The sequence below is a fragment of the Cricetulus griseus genome, chromosome 3 (assembly GCF_003668045.3).
Source record: "Cricetulus griseus strain 17A/GY chromosome 3, alternate assembly CriGri-PICRH-1.0, whole genome shotgun sequence".
Taxonomy (NCBI): Eukaryota; Metazoa; Chordata; class Mammalia; order Rodentia; family Cricetidae; genus Cricetulus; species Cricetulus griseus.
Window position 1 is genome coordinate 152498499 of NC_048596.1, and position 16928 is coordinate 152515426.

At 40.0% G+C, this 16928-nt stretch overlaps 1 protein-coding gene across 29 annotated transcripts in view; it reads left to right on the forward strand.

Annotated features, from left to right (window-relative positions):
• Window positions 1–4420: 4420 nt before the first annotated feature.
• Window positions 4421–16928, forward strand: part of LOC103162310 — a 134921-nt gene continuing 122413 nt past the window's right edge. For 18 of the 29 annotated variants that reach the window (XR_004769216.1, XR_004769218.1, XR_004769217.1 and 15 more), the window contains exons 1-3: window positions 7346–9526; window positions 13009–13223; window positions 15587–15699. Coding sequence is in view for 1 of the 29 variants with exons in the window: in XM_035442507.1 (XP_035298398.1) it covers window positions 7555–7866; window positions 9425–9526; window positions 13009–13029 (435 nt within the window). In the remaining 28 variants the exon portion in view is untranslated. The other 11 variants (XR_004769220.1, XR_004769233.1, XR_004769221.1 and 8 more) reach the window with 11 other exon arrangements.

Here is a 16928-nt window from a genome sequence, read left to right on the forward strand (position 1 = left end):
GTCTGGATCAGTCCCATACTGGTATCCCAGCTATCAGTGCAGGGAGCAAGAGTTCCCCGATGTTCAGGTCAGCTGTTTCTGTGGGTTTTACCAGCCTGGTCTGGACCCGTTTGTTCTTCACTCATCCTTCTCTGCCTCTGGATTCCAGTTAAGTTCAGTGATAAGTTCTGGGTTGTTGGCTTCTACTTCCATTAGCTGTTTGATGAAGGCTATTGGGTGGCATATAAGTCAGTCATCAATCTTATTATCAGGGAAGGGCATTTAAGGTAGACTCTCCCCTGTTGCTTAGATTGTTAGCTGGTATCATCTTTGTAGATCTCCAGACATTTCCCTAATGTCTGAATTTTCTGTAAACCTAAAATGTCTCCCTCTAATATGGTATCTCCATTCTTGTTTCCTTCTCTTCTTCCCCTGACTCAACCTTTTTGCTCCCTCATGTCCTTTGCATCCCTCCTCTTCTCCCATTATCATTCTCCTAACTCCCTCCCCCCTCTTCCTGTGCTCTCAAATTGCTCGGGGATCTTGACCCTTTCCCCTTCTCCAGGGTCCTCCTTTTTTACTATCTTCTCTGGCAGTGTGGATTGTAGGATGGTAATCCTCTACTCTATGTCTAAAATCCACATATGAGTGAGTACATATCATGTTTGCCTTTTTGTGATTGGGTTACCTAGCTCAGAATGGTTTCTTCTAGTTACATCAATTTGCCTGAAAATATCAAGATTCCATTGTCTTTTTCCGCTGAGTAGTACTCCATTGTGTAAATGTACCACATTTTCTCTATCCATTCTTCAGTTGAGGGGCATCTAGGCTGCTTCCAGCTTCTGGCTATTATAAATAGTGTTGCTACGAACATCGTTGAACAGATGTCCTTGTTGTATGAATGTGCTTCTTTGGGGTATATGCCTGGGAGTGGAATTTCTTGAGGAGTCGCCATACTGATTTCCAAAGTGGCTGAACAAGTTGGCACTCCCACCAGCAGTGGAGAAGTGTTCCCCTTTCTCCACATCCTCTCCAGCATAAACTGTCACTGGTGCTTTTGATTTTGGCCATTCTGACAGGAGTAAGACGGTATCACAGAGTTGTTTTGATTTGCATTCCCGTGCTGGCTAAGGATGTTGAACATTTTCTTATGTGCCTTTCAGCCATTTTAGATTCCTCTATTGAGAATTGTCTATTTAGTTCTACACCCCACTTTTTAATTGGATTATTTGGTGTTTTGGAGACTAGCTTCTTGAGTTCTTTGTATATTTTAAGGTTGGTGAATATCTTTTCCAGTCTGTGGGCTACCATTTTGTATTGCTGACTGTGCCCTTTGCCTTACAGAAGCATCTCAGTTTCAGGAGGTCCCATTTATCAATTGTTGATCTCAGTGTCTGTGTAACTGGTGTAATGTTCAGGAAGCGGTCTCCTGTACCAATTAATTCAAGGGTATTTCCCACTTTGTCTTCTAATAGGGTTAGTGTGACTAGGTTTATGTTGAGGTCTTTGATCCATTTTGACTTAAGTTTTGTGTATGGTGATAGGCTTGGGTCTATCTGTAGTCTTCTACATAGATTTTTGAATTATGACCTGATGATTCTCTGGATTTCCTCTGTGTCTATTGTTACGTCCCCCTTTTCATTCCTGATTTTATTAATTTGCATGTTTACTCTCTGCTGTTTGGTATGTTTGGATAAAGGTTTGACTATCTTCTTGATTTTCTCAAAGAACAAACTCTTCATTATATTGATTCTTTGTATTGTTCTCCTAGTTTCCATTTTATTGATTTCAAATCTCAATTTGATTATTTCCTATCATCTCCTCCTCTGGGGTGTATTGGCTTCTTTGTGTTCTAAAGCTTTCAGTTGTACTGTTAATTCTCTAGTGTGATTATTCTCCTGTTTCTTCATGTGGGCACTTAACGCTATGAACTTTCCTCTTAGCACTGCTTTCAAAGTTGCCCATAGGTTTGGGTATGTTCTATCCACATTCTAAGTGAATTCTAGGAAATCTTTAATTTCTTTTTTTATTTCTTCCTGGACCCATGAATTGTGCAATTGAGTGTTACTTAATTTCCCTTAGTTTGTAGGTTTTCTGTAATTCGTGTTGCTGTTAATTCTAACTTTAAAGCATGGTGGTCTGATAAGATAAAGGGGGTTATTTCAATTTTTTTTGTACCTGTTGAGGTTTGCTATGTTGCCAAGTATGTGGTTGATTTTAAAGAAGGTTCCATGTGGAGCTGAGAAGAAGGTAAATTGTTTTGTATTTGGGTGGAATGTTCTATAAATATCTGTTAAGTCCAATTGCGCCATAACTTCTATTAGTTCTTTTGTTTCTTTGTTAAGTTTCTGTCTGGTGTTCCTGTCCAGTAATGAGAGTGGGGTGTTGAAGTCTCCCATTATAAGTATGTTCGGTTTTATGTGTGATTTGAGTTTTAGTAATGTTTCTTTTACAAATGTGGATGCCTTTGTATTTGGGGCATATATGTTCCGAATTGAGACTTCATCCTGATGGATTTCTCCTGTGATGAGTAGGAAGTGACCTCCTTCATCTCTTTTGATTGATTTTAGTTTAAAGTCCAATTTGCTGGATATTAAGATTGCTACCCCCGCTTGTTTCTTGGGTTCATTTGATTGGAAAAATCTTTCCCCAACCTTTAATTCTTAGGTATGTCTGTTTTTGAAGTTGAGGTGTGTTTCTTTTATGCAGCAGAAGGAAGAATTCTGTCTTCTTATCCATTCTATTAACCTATGTCTTTTTATAGGCGAGTTAAGACCATTAGTGTTGATGGATATTAATGACAATTGGTTGTTAATTCTTGTTTGTTTTTGATTTGGTGATAGTGGCAAAATTATTTCTGGGATTCTATCCCTTTTTCCTTTTGGCTGTTGGTAAAGTGGGACTATCTATTGCCTATATTTTTCTGGTTGTAATTAACTTCCTTGTGATGGGGAAATACTTCTGTGTATGTTTATAAATAAAGTACTTTCTTGGCCAATGAGACAGCAGGTTAGGCTGGACTAGGAGTCAAAGAGGATTCTGGGAAATGTAGTAGAGAAGTGGTGTTCCAGACAGGAAGTGACATAGCGAGGAGACTCATATTTAAGAAGAGGAAAAAGGAAGTGTTGCTTTCTTTTCCCCTCGGCTCCTGCTCCAGCGGCACGATGTGATTCACCAGCAAGAAGGGACACCAATATGGCATCCGATAAGATAAGTCCCATAAAATATATAGATGTATGGTATTTGAGACTGAGCTAACAAATGAGAATCCTAGTCATTGGCCAAGCAGCTTTGTAACTAATATAAGTCTCTCTGTGTATTCATTTGGGCCTAACTCGGGCGGGCGGCTGGCATAAAGCTCACATGTGGTGGTGGGGCTCAGGCGGCTTTTGGCAAAAAGATTTATCGTAACATCCTTGGGTTTCAGTTTTCCTTCCACAACTTTCTGTAGGGCTGGATTGGTGGATACATATTGTTTGAATCTGTTTTTGTCATGGAATATATTGTTTTCTCCATCTATAGTGATTGAAAGCTTTGCTGGGTATAGTAGCCAGGGCTGGCATCCACAGTCTCTTAGTTTAGGTAGAATATCTATCCAGGACCTTCTGACTTTCAGAGTTTCCATGGAAAAGTCAGGTGTGATTCTGATAGGTTTGCCTTTATAGGTTACTTGACATTTTTCCTTTGCTGCTCTTAATATTTTCTCTTTATTTTGTATGTTTGGTGTTTTGATTATTATGTGGCAAGGAAACCTCTTTTTTGGTTCAGTCTATTTGGTGTTCTATAGGCTTCTTGTATTTTCATTGGCATGTCTTTCTTTAGGTTGGGAAAGTTTTCTTCTATGATTTTGTTGAATATGTTTTCTGCGCCTTTGAGTTGGATTTCTTCACCTTTTTCTATACCTATTATTCTTATGTTTGGTCTTTTTATGGTATCCCATATTTCCTGGATATTTTTTGTTAGGGATTTGTTGGACTTAAGATTTTCTTTGGTTGATGAGTCTATTTCCCCTAGTGTGTCTTCAACCCCTGTGATTCTCTCGTCCATCTCTTGAATTCTGTTTGTTATGCTTACATCTGTAGTTCCTGATGGTTTACCCAGCTTTTCTATTTTCAGCATTCCCTCAGATTGTGCTTTCTTTTTTGTCTGTATTTCAGTTTTTAGGTCTTCAGAGATTTTTTGATATCTTGTATTTTGGGGTTTGTGTCTTCTTCCATTTCTTTAAGGTATTTTCTCATGTCCTCTTTGAAGTCCTCTATCATTTTCATGAAGATGTGTGTAAGGTCATTCTCTTCTGCTTCGTCTGCATTGTGATGTTCAGGTCTTGCTAGTGTATGGTTTCTAGTCTCCAGTGGTGTCATACTGGGTTTTCTGATGTTGAATGTGCTTTTACATTATCCTCTACTCATCCTTTCTTCTGGTGGGTGTAGCAGGAGTCTCTTCCTCTCCAGGTAGGTATGGGACCAAGGTTCCCTTCTGATAGATGCAAACAGTTCCAATACTCTGATGTCTGTCCTCTTGTCATGGATGGAGGTGGCACTGTTACAGGGGCCTTGGCAGTGTCCAGGTCTGTGGGATCCCGCTGCCGAGTTCAGATCCGGTGAGCAGAACCCTGTTGTCAGATGTCTCTGATTAGGGCCGCCAAACGGGAACCGGAAATAGCCCTAGGCCTACCTGGACCGGTGGATGGAGGCAGAACTGTTACCGGGGCCTCGGCAGTGTCCAGGTGTGTTGGGTCCCACTGCAGAGTTCAGATCTCCCACCTATCTTACTTCTATATTGGCCAACAGTGCTTTATTTATCAATATGTTTTATTTACCAATAAGAAAACATATACACAGAACGACTTCCCCCATCAGAAAGCTAGCTCAGCCAGTAGAGTGCTTTCCTGGCTTGCATAAGATCCCACATTATTCTAAAAGGCCAGGCAAGTTGTAGCACTTGTTTTAAATTGATGTCTTTGGATTACTAGCTTATGGTGAGCTCCAGAAAAAAGAGAGACCTTGCTAAAAAACACAAAAGCTATCATCACAACAAAAAACGAGGTGAATAATACCTGAGAAATGATACCCCAGATGATTGCCCAGATTGTCCACTGGCTTTTGTGGGCATACATGAGAATGTGTACCTATATACAAGTGTACCTACACACACACACACACACACACACACACACAGACACACGAACACACGCACACACACACATGCACACATGCACACATAGTTTGTGATATTGAAACAGTTATGAAGGTTGAGAAAAGTTGATTCATTTTTGTCTCCAGTAATTCATAACTTGAGATAAATCCATGAAGCATGAACTCATTTGTCTCTGATTCAGTTGAAGATGAAGAACCTTCTAGTTCAAAATTTCTTAATTTTCTAATCAAGCTCCCTGGAGATATTTTTGTTACTGGATCACACACATACTTTGAATGGCAAGAATTTGAATGAATAAGTGCAAACTACATTATAAGAGAAATGATGAATGAGCCCAAATACACTTCCACAACACTCTTGGGGAAAACACGAGTCTAAGTTGTTCTGTTAAGAGTTGTAATTGGCAATATGCTATAAACAGCTAATAGGAGTTAATACACATTGTTAAAAATAAAAATAAAGGGTTCTTTGGAAAAAAACTACCTCTCCAGTTTTTCATTCTTCTCTCATTTATATGACTTTCTCTTTAGTTAATGAGCATGCAACATTTAGAACACTAAAAGCAAAGAATATCACCACAGCCATCATTCATTCTTCTCAACCTCATCATTTCATTGTTTGTGTGTGTGCAAATGTGTGTGTAGTTGTGTGTGTGTGTGTGTGTGTGTGTGTGTGTGTGGAGGCAAGCGGCTGAGGTTAGATGTCGTCATCTATCACTCTTTCTCCAATTTTGAGACAGAGCCTCTCCTAGACCCTGTGCTCCCTTATTCAACTCTCTTAAGCTCTGGGGATCTGTGTTTATCAGCCAAGCCCCGCCTTGCAGTTATGAACATGAGCCATGGTGCCTTGATTAATTTGTACGTGGACGATAGGAGATAAACTCAGGTCCTTGTGCTTGAACCATCACCCCAGCCTAATTTGTTTATTTCATTCAATTTGAGATGTTCCCATTTTTACACCTACTCATTTTCTCAGAAAACCAAAAATATGCTGCTGACAAAATCCTAAAGAAACTAAGTACAAATCATAAAATAATCTTCCCCCACCTCACTCTACACTTGGCAAAATAAACAACTTTTAAAGGTAAATATTGCATAAGACTTATAATAAATAACAGTGCATTAATGTGCGATTCTCACCAAGCATATGATCTGAGTGGAAACTTTTCCCTTTCTCAGAGATAAATGATTTATTCCCCTAAGTCAAATAATCAGATGAGAATCTACTACCCCATCCAACTCCATAACCACTAGGCTACTTTACTTTACCTACGGGAGAGGAAAATTGTATGAATATCATACAAGCATTATAAAATAAAACCTAATGCAGTGAGATTTTGGTAAACTAAACACTTATATTCCTCATTATAATTTGGAACTAATTGGATCTAAGACTTGAGACACCTGATACACTTGTCATACAGGGCCAGCCTCAATTAGAAGGGGTTACTCAGGGCATTGACAGGTTTGTCCACCTCTGGAGCTTCTGTTATCTCAACCTTCCAGGGATTACATGAGGAATGGAAGAAGATGCTGTGTCTATGGCTTGTGCTATAGACAGAAAAATCACGATCTCTCACTATTCTCATATCTAGAAAGTCTTTCTAGAAAGAAAAAATTCCCTCAGCCATTTGCTAGATAAAGCTGCTGGGTGTGCTTCCTCACCTCCATTCTCTCCTCTGATATTTCTGCCTCTTGTGAGTGACTGATGATTTATGTTGACTTGAAAATATGGGCCCTGTCAGGCCCTGGAAGAGACATTCTCTGGAAATGTACTAATAAAATACTCAGATTAGCACAGTGTTCTCATATGTGCCAGTGAAGGGAACAGCTCCCCATTTCAGCAGCCATAACAGCCTAGCACATGCTTGCCTGACCTTGCCTTGGTCAGATGCCTGCCTTTCGGCAAGGAACCAATCAGAAGTTAGCTGGTGGTGCTATGCTTTATGTCTCTGGGTGTGCTTTACAGACAAGTGCACAACAATGACGCAAAGAGCATAGTAATTGTCCTGGTAGGGCCTATGGGCCATAACAACCAGTTGACCAGTCAACACAGGGAAAGCCTGGAGCCACACCAATCCTGAGCCTGTACGTACCCCTGGACACTCCCCTTACACTGCCCTATAAGATCTCTATGCAGTGGCTTCTCACCATCTTTCCTAGCCATCCGCCATGGTGGATGGATGAAAGGCCCAAGCTAATGGGGTTAGCTCATTAAACAACTACAATAAAGCCTCTTGCTGTTTGCATCAAGCTTTTGCCTCCGCCTGGTGATTGGGGTAGTCGCAGTCCTGGGCTGAGATCCTGGAGGCCTGAGCCTCCAGGGGTCTTTCACCAGTATTTATGTCTCTAGTAATCACCAAGATATTGCACACTAGCAGCAGCACTTGATCCTTGCCAACAAGCAACTGAGCCCACAATGAGTGAAACCAAGGTCTCAGGAATCTGGGAGCTCCCAATACTCTTCTTCATCGAAGGTGGAAAGCTTTGCATGGGGCTTCACTCCAGTGATATATTTTCTGTTGCTTCTCTAGCCATCTCCTGTGACATTCCGACATCCCATATGCAACTCTTCTTTCTGCATGTTGGAGGTCAAGACACATTCACCCTGATGGATCTTGGGAGAATGTTTCAGTTTCCAGCTCATGTTGTTATGGGAAACCGACCTCATACATTCTGTGATCCTCACCATTGGTTCCTCAGTGCCCATGAAGAAAACATTTGTGGAAATGTAATGCCTCCTGTTTAGATGCACCTAAATTCTATTTTCATGTACTTAATTTCCACACCTGACAGAGAATAAGGATCAATCTGAAAAGACATGTAAGATACCTACATCACTTTTACATCAGTTGCTGACATGGTACCTAGATGGAAATAGCTGTCGTCCACATCTAGAGTTGGAGGTGGGGAATAAAATCATCTATTTCAAATTTTTAGATTATTTCTTTTTACTTCAGTTATTAAACTAGTTGGATATCCCTTTTCTTAGTTAGGGTTTCTTTTGATGCTAGACAGACTAGTTGGGAAGAAAAGAATTAATTGGCTTACACTTGTTAAGATAAATCTTTCCCCAAAAAAGCCACCCAAGCCCCATAGCCAAGTGTGCACTTTGCGCCAGCTGCCCAAGTTCTGCCTGCCGCATGAATGGACAAAATAATACAGAGACTTATATTAGGTTTAAATGCTGCTTGGCCAATGACTAGGATTTCTCATCTGTTATCTCAGTCTTAATTATCATAAATCTATATATTTTATAAGACTTATCTTATCAGACACCTTCCATTGCTGTCCTCCCTTGGCAGTGGATCATATGGCTGCTGGAGGAAGCGAAGGGGAAAGGGGCCACTTTCTGTTTCTCCATGCTTAAATATGAGTCTCCTTACTATGTCACTTCCTGTCTGGATCACCACTTCCCAACTACATTTCCCAGAATCCTCTTTGACTCCTAGTCCCATCTAACTTGCTGCCTCATTGGCCAAACAGTACTTTATTCAACAATCAATAATGTAAACATACACAGAAGTACATTCTCCATCACACACTTGCAGATCATTGTCATTTGAGGAAGTCAGGACAGGAACTCAAATGGGGGAGGAACCTGGAGGCAGGAGCTAATGTAGAGGCCATAGAGGGCCATAGCATGTAGACCTATGCTTACTGGCTTGCTGCCCATGGCTTGCTCAGGCTGCTTTCTTATAGAACCCAGAACCACCAGCCCAGGCATGATACCACCCACAATGGGCTGAGCCCTCCCACATCAATCACTAATGAAGAAAAATGCCTTACAGCTGGATCTTATGAAGGCATTTGCTCAATTGAGGCTCCCTCCTTTCAGATAACTCTAGCTTGTGTCAAGTTGACATAAGAGTAGCCAGTTCACCTTCCATGCAATATCCTCACCTAGATTATTAGTTGTCTGGACCAGATACATTAGTGTCAAGACAGGGAAGCAAAGGAAAAGATGACCAGCAATATCACATCTCTTCTCAGACAAAGTCATTTAATTTAATGCTTGCTTCCTAACTTTCTAGCTCTAAGCACAGAATTCCTTTACTCCTAACCTGTTTGCCAGTCATTTTTCTTGATTCATACTGTGTCTGTGAATGACTCTTTATAATATAAAAGATAGATTTATGTTTTCACTGTTCAATCATATCATAAATTTAAATTGTGAAAATAAAGGCATACTTTTTTGTCCACATAACACAATAGTTCTTACCCAGGGACGGTTTTTGTTTTCTGGGAGAAATTTGCCAAAATCTGAAGACATTTCTGATTGTCACCAGAGAGACCACTACGGGCAGTTAGTGGGTGGAGACCTGGACTATTTAACAAAACACCCTATGATGCATAGGAAAGCCTTCCTTAAACCCTCCATCCATGAGTTGGTAAGTCACTATTATTCTGGTTCTCAAATATACCTAGAGAAAACGTGAGATTCATGCTTAGAACCTGCTTCATTAACCTGTATCTGTATGCTGTGGATACAGAGGTGTGAAGGTTAGACCTCTCAAAGAATGAATGAACACTCAGAGATGGACAGTACTTGACAATTGGCTTCTGGTTGTCAACTTCTTCAAGATTTGTTCCCACAGACTCTATTCAGGTGCAGGTACTCTGCTCAACCAAGGCCACAGTCTCCCAGGCTTGGACCATGACAGACGTCCTTGCAGCAAGAAAATAGGGTTTGGCCCTCAGCCACTGTGGAAGAACTTCAATGTAACACATGTCCTCAGAGCTCTCTGAATCTGACAGGCCTGAACTTAAGCTCAACTTCTCCCCCATCCTGAAACATTCTATTGATGCTAACCCATAATACACATCCTTCTCACCTGTCTAGCTGACTAGCATGCTGTCTCAGAAACCCAACATGGGACAGGACTCTTAGAAACCCAATGAGGAAAATGTAAAGTAACACTACTTCTAACATGGCTGAACCATAAAACTTTGACTTTCCTAAGCGATCTTCATCTGTGAGAAATAAAAAAATAATGAATGCATTTCTTGTCAGGAGAGAGTGGGCTACAGAAATGAAAAGTGATTTAAACTGAATAAAGAGATTGTGCTGGAGGGGGTGTTTTATGGGTCATTATAACTTGTGTTCTTATGGAAACGCAGTTTTCAAGCACTGTATTTTTCTGTGTCTTTGATTTAGCAGATAGACATTTATTTCTGACAGATGATTCCAGCTTTTAAAATGCAAAACATTTGGGGGAAATTGTATCTTACATGAATCTTCATAAAAGTAAAGCACGAGCACTTGCATTTGCTGGTTACAAAATATTTAACGTCAGTGAGACAGTGGGGAAATGAGCAGGCAGCAATGGGAAGCAACACTCCTGTGTGTTCATGGAGAGTGACAAACAAGCAAAGCAGAGAAGAGGTGACCCTCAAAGTACTGTTCCTGATGGTCATCATAAAGGAAGCACTAGCACTTATCCATCTGGAATCCAAATGCCTTTGTTTTCTTACAGTTAACACCATCAGTTGAAACCATAAACTTAGCATTGAGGCTTTCAAGGTCCAAGCAGATGAATTTGCACAGATCTGACCTTATAGCCCTGTAGACACCTGCACTTCCCCAGCCAGGCATCACAAATGTGAGATCTCAGTTAGCAACAAGGACTGCTGTAGAAAAGTGAACTATCCTTCACAGGCTCATGTTTTGAATTGCTTACTCCCAGTGCATGGTGTATTTTGGGAGACTGCAGAACCCTTAAGAGTCAAAGCCTAGCTGGCAGAAATAGGTTACTGGGATCTAGCCTTTGACAGTTGTAACTGAGCCCCTGATCCCAGTGTGCCATCTGTTGTCCTGTCAAAATTCCTGTGCTGGGGTTCTGCATCCATGCTCCTGCCGCCACATATCCAGCCACTATGCCTGTCTTTTTTGTGTGATGGCCTGAAATGTGTGAGCCAAACAAGTCTTCCCTAGCTTCAGTTTTTTTCTCAGGTATTTTACTCTCAGTACCACAAAAGTTAACTACTACAACTTCTGTCATAGCACCTTGATCACAATAGAGCAGGGACAAACAGAAGAAAGATGTAGATAAATTTTCCACTGAGGTTAGAGAAACTAGCCAGCCATTCTAGGAAGACTCCTATAGACAGTAAAGAGGGAGGCCTCACAGATGGATTGAGACATGAAAGTCTTTGGAAATATAGAATCAGTCAGAAATTTCCTGCCAGTGAGCGTTAAGTCCATGGTTATGTCACATGAAGTTGACTCTGTACTATGTAGCCACATCTATAAATGCAAGAAAGTGTATATTAGAACACGTGTGTACAATAATAGTCAAATATGTCTACAAAGCATACACACACACACACACACACACACACACACACACACACACACACACACATATATATAATATATATATATATATATATATATATATATATCCATGCACAACGTATATCTAAGCATATATAGATACTGTTTGACTTATGTTGGGTTTATAGCATTATGATTGACTCATTGTAAGTTGAAAGCACTTTAAGTTAAAAATGCCTTTAATGCGCTTACCTTGCAGACCACCACAGAATACTGTGCAATATTGGTCCTTCCCCTTCATAATGTCATGGCTAACTGGGAGACACAGCCTATCACCACTGCCCACCTTCACAAGACAGTTTCATACTACATATTATTAAGCAGGGAATGATCCAAAATTCAAAATCTGGAGTGCAGTTTCTACTGTGTATTAGTATTTCACTCTGCTACAAAGTAAAATGAAAATTATCAAGCAAATCATTGTAAGTTAGGAATGTCTGCACATTGAACTGCCTAGAATTCCAGTTCATAAGATAACTTTCTTGAAAATCAAGCTTTCAAGACATGGACTTATCACCAGTTAGATGTTCAATCAACATTCTTAGCAAAGAACAATTGGTTAAGATTTAATAACTGTCTCTGAGTTTGAAGCCAACCTGGTCTACAGAGAGATTTCCAGGACAGCCAGGGCTACACAAAGAAAGAGAAACCCTGACTTGAAAAACCCAACCCTCCCCCCAACCCAAAAAACGCCTTTGGAGCCTTGTGTGTGATACCTGAAATTACTATATTCTCCAAGGTTCCTAAGCATGCTGTATTCCTTGGACAAATGACAAAAGCAGTGGAGACTGGCCTGGCATCATGTATTTTCACTTTTCTATATTCTCTTCTTGGTGGTAAAAGTAGAAAAGGATTTCAGAGATGCCATGCTAGCATTTGCATTAATTCACACTTTCTTTGAAAGTTTAATCCTACCAGTCAGGAAATGTAAAATTTGAGGGTCTTCTACTTAATGTAAATTTGCATGGTTTTAATTGGCTACATTTTTAATTACTTGGGAGAAACTATCATTTATTGTCCCATTTTCACACACACACACACAAATGCCAACTTAAGTTTCTTTGTAGCATCTACTCATTATGTCATTCTCTAACTTTAATCTCAAAATGACTTTCACCATTTCTCAATGAAGACCAGTGTTTACAAGGCTGGGTGGTTCGCTCTAAAATGTCATTGCATACACAGTGATTGAGCAACTTATAAAATGCTAAATGAAGTCATAGGACAACTAAAGAAAGCAGATTAATAAGCCCCAAACCGGAAGCATTTGTAAATGCATGAATGTTGCTTCCAGTTTGTCTACATCCATGGCTTTTCCACCTCTCACCATCTCACTGGCCTTTGGGGATCACAGTGACTATTTTCACCTCAAAGAGAGATTAAATGAGTAAAGAAGAAAACCCAAGAAACTCAAGTCTCCTCCTTTAAGTAGCCTTTTGACAGTTTGTTGAAGAAAAAAAGTAAAAATTATTAGTAGCTATGATTTTTGGAGAAAATTTTAGATTTTATTTATTCATATCTTCCTCTCTTGCCTAGCCTCTCTGTGCTGACCGGTGAAAGTCTGCTTCATTTACTATAACACATTCAACAATGTTGTCACTCATAGTCAAGATGCCAAGAGAGAACAGGAGTCCAGACTGTTGCAACAGGGCAATGACAGAGAAACTGAATGACCTCAAGGGGGCGGTTTAATTTTCTAGTAACTGAACAGAACCACAGAATCTTTCCCTCTGAACACTTTAAGGAACCAAGTAAGTCTACCTCTTTCATCACAGAGGGCTTGCTTAGACACAGGGTCTCTTTATTTCTAAAGACAGTCTTCCCTAGTTTTCTGAGATTTTTCCATTTCAATGTTCAAAGCATTGATAATTGTAAAACAAGGTAATATGAGGTGGGTTTAAATATGTGACTTAGAGATCCCTACTTCTCTAAACTGTGGTTGGATTCACATTAACATCCAATGTACAATTTCAGGACTGATGTGTCCCCTTACACAAAAGTGCACATATGCATGCACACACATGTATACACATGCACTGGCTATGAAAGGGACCAGTCTGATTTTTTCTAATTTGTGAATCACACAATCTTCCACAAGTAGTCACATCTGGGGAGTTGATCCTCTGGCCCTGGATCCCTTAGTTCACTTAACAATAGCTTTTAGAATTTGGGTATCCTGCAGGAAAGACATGATCCCCAACGTCTTGGTCACTGTTGGCCCAGCTACTGAGAACACTGTCTGTGGGTTACGTTAAAGTTTAGTAGTTTCTTGAGACATAAAGAACCTAACCCAAAGAAAAACTAAACAGAAAAACTGTTAAGGCTAGCTTGGTCCCTTAGCTTTTCACTGCTGATGTAGCTGTTAGCAAAGGGTGCTTTGGATCTATACTCACTGCAATTATAGAAACTATGCTTCAAATAAAAATCAAGAAAAATTGGAGCTGTACATATGTGATAGAGATAAATGGCTGCAGTTACCAGCTGCTTCTCTCCAGATCCTATGTGCTATTTCACCATGTGGTGAGTCATAATAGTGACCATCCAGCCTCTCTCTCTGCATTTCCTGAGGGAAATTACAGTAACTGAACTAAACCTTTTTAACTGAACAAGCATTCACTGGATGTAGTTACACACTGTTCACACCTGTTGCATGTTAACATAGAAAGAGTACCCAGCATGCTTCATTAGCAAACAGGTAATGGGACCATATTTAAGACACTTGGTCTTATGGGACCAGGAAGGTTCCCTAAAGAAAGTTACTCCAAAACTGAGACCTGCAATATTTTGAATGGTTATAGTCTCCAAAGGCTCATATATTTGAATGTTTGTTTCCCAGTTAGTGGACTATTGGACTGTTTAGGAGTGATTAAGAGGTGTAGCCTTGTTGGGGAAGGTGTGTCACAGAGGGTGAACTTTGAGGTTTCAAAAACCCATGCCAAGACCAGTCCCTCCCTCTCTCTCCTCTCTCTCTGCCTGCAGTTTCAGACTGGAGATAAGCTCTCAGACACTGCTCCAGTGCCATGCCTGCCTTTCTGCCACCATGTTCTCCACCATCATCATTATGTAGACTAACCCTAACCCTGAAACTGTAAGCAAGTTCCCAGTTAAACAGCTGAATACTATATGTTGCTTTGTCACACTGTTAGGGTGTTTTGTCATGGCAATAGAGCAGTAAATAGGACAGCAGGTTGTAGGTTGAATATTGAGATGGGTGTGTTTCAGAGAAAGAAAACATTCATGCAAAGGCTTACCTGTGTGAGAACACATGTGCCTACGGAATTTCATGTAATTCAGAAGGCTTTGGAAGATTTGCAAGGTGCCACAAGAAAGCTAAACTGAAGCCAAGTCTTGAATGACCTTCACTGCCAGGCTCAAAATGTGACAATTCTTCTAAAGGGCTATGGAGAATCATTAGCTGCTTTTAAACACACACACACACACACACACACACACACACACACACACACACACACACACACACACAATGGTACAATCCTCTTCATGCTTTAAGGGGGTAATTCTGAAAATACATTGTGTAACAGTGAAGCAAGTTCCAATCTTCAAACAGTTTGCAAAGCTTGATTGTATTTTCATTAAGGTCCAAAGTTTAGTGGCACAAATCTCCACATTCCTACAATAGCAAAGGTACTCCTTCAAATACAAAAGCAAAGGGGACAAGAGAATTATGAAGAATACCCAGGTAGAAGGGAGGGAGGGGGTCGGAAATAAGAAAATAAAGAATGTTTCTCTGAAAGATTTGGAACTTTATCGGGGCCCTAGAATTAGAAAAAGCTTGTTCAGTACCCATGGATAACATGAATGAGTTCATCTAGACAAGAAATTGCAAGGACCAAATGTGCAAGGAACACAAAGTGCATACATGGCTGGGTCAAAGTGTGTGTCCTGAGGAGGAATTTGGTGCACTGCAAGCCTCTAGGGCCATGGGAGATGGAATCTGAGAAATCTCGTGTGGAGCACTGATTAATTATATTCTGATATGGCCCGTTGCTTAGTCCTCATATAAGTTTTAGAAAGTGAAGTATATGGCATTTGTGCATCTTTATTGAACAAGCTTTTTAATGCTAGAAATCATCTCTCCTATTTGAAATTTCAGGGTCATGTACTACACACATTTGGTAAATCTGCAATCAACATGTTTTCCAAGTTGAAAATGGTTAGATGGACAGATGAATGGAAGAATGAATGAATAAAAGGATGACTAAACAGGTGAGTATTTGCGAAGGTGCAGGAGCTGAGCATAAACTTACCTTAACATGTAAATACCTAAGAAAAATCAATGGAATTCTCCCCATGCTCTGAAAAAAAGGTGGGGGGGGGCGAAAGTAGGAAGTTAGTTCCTCAGAGTCTCCCAAAAACCTGCCTTGTGAATTCTCCATCAAGATGATTCTTACAATCTGGAATTTTTACAATCCTAGATTCCACTTGGCCTGAACATGAAGGGGCTTCCCTTCCTTGGAATCAAACTCTATACTCTGGAGACAGAAATGAAAGCACTGTACATTGTGTAGGGTGACCTTGCATGTTCCCCCGGAATCAACAGCCATTTTCACACCTAAAATAAAACACTTAAAGACAACTATTTAAATTAGAAAGAATAAGTCTTTTCCTTGATTAATTGCACATTGCAGAGAAAGACTATGTAGGAGGTAATAATTTATGGTAGCAATTTGAGGTGATTTTGTCACAAACTTCACATGGTTTCATACTGTAGATTTTGGCAAGCATAATACTCTGTCAAAAGGGAGGGAGCTGGAGGAAGTAAAATAAATATTTAAGCCCAGAGAGATCCTTCCAACAAATGTTCATTCTCAGATCATCTGTTCTTCATTTCATGATATAGATTACAAACTACAGCCTCACTCCAGCTCTCACAGCCTTTAAAATTCAACAAATATGTTAGGCATATATATATATATATATATATATATATATATATATATATATAGTATTGTTACAATTTGCATTCTCAGATAGCTGTACTAATGGAGTTGTGTGTGCATATATGGATGAGGCTAAAAGTATCAGATGGAAACTAACATCTTTCCGATGGGCAGAAGCAAGGGAGGATGTTCCTATATTGGTGGAAACAACTTCAGAGCCAATCATTTTTTTTTGTGACTGTCTCTTTGCTCAATGGGTTACTAATGCCTTTGCTCTGAAAGAGTTGCATGAATCTCTGCTCACTGCCAAGTGGGGCTTTGGACCGGTGCTACACCCAGAGCGGCTCAACAATATGGCAAAGCTTTACACTGTATTCAGATGTCAAGCTCCCATTTCTTCTTGGAGTCATCTGTTTCAGTTTCCCTCACAGATGTTAATAGTTTTCTATCTTGTGGTATGTTGGTAGCATTAGTCTAAAGGGAGGGTTAGCAAATACTGGTGTATGATCATCTTTAACAGTTTATAGAAGGGCAAAAAAACAAAATAAACAAAAA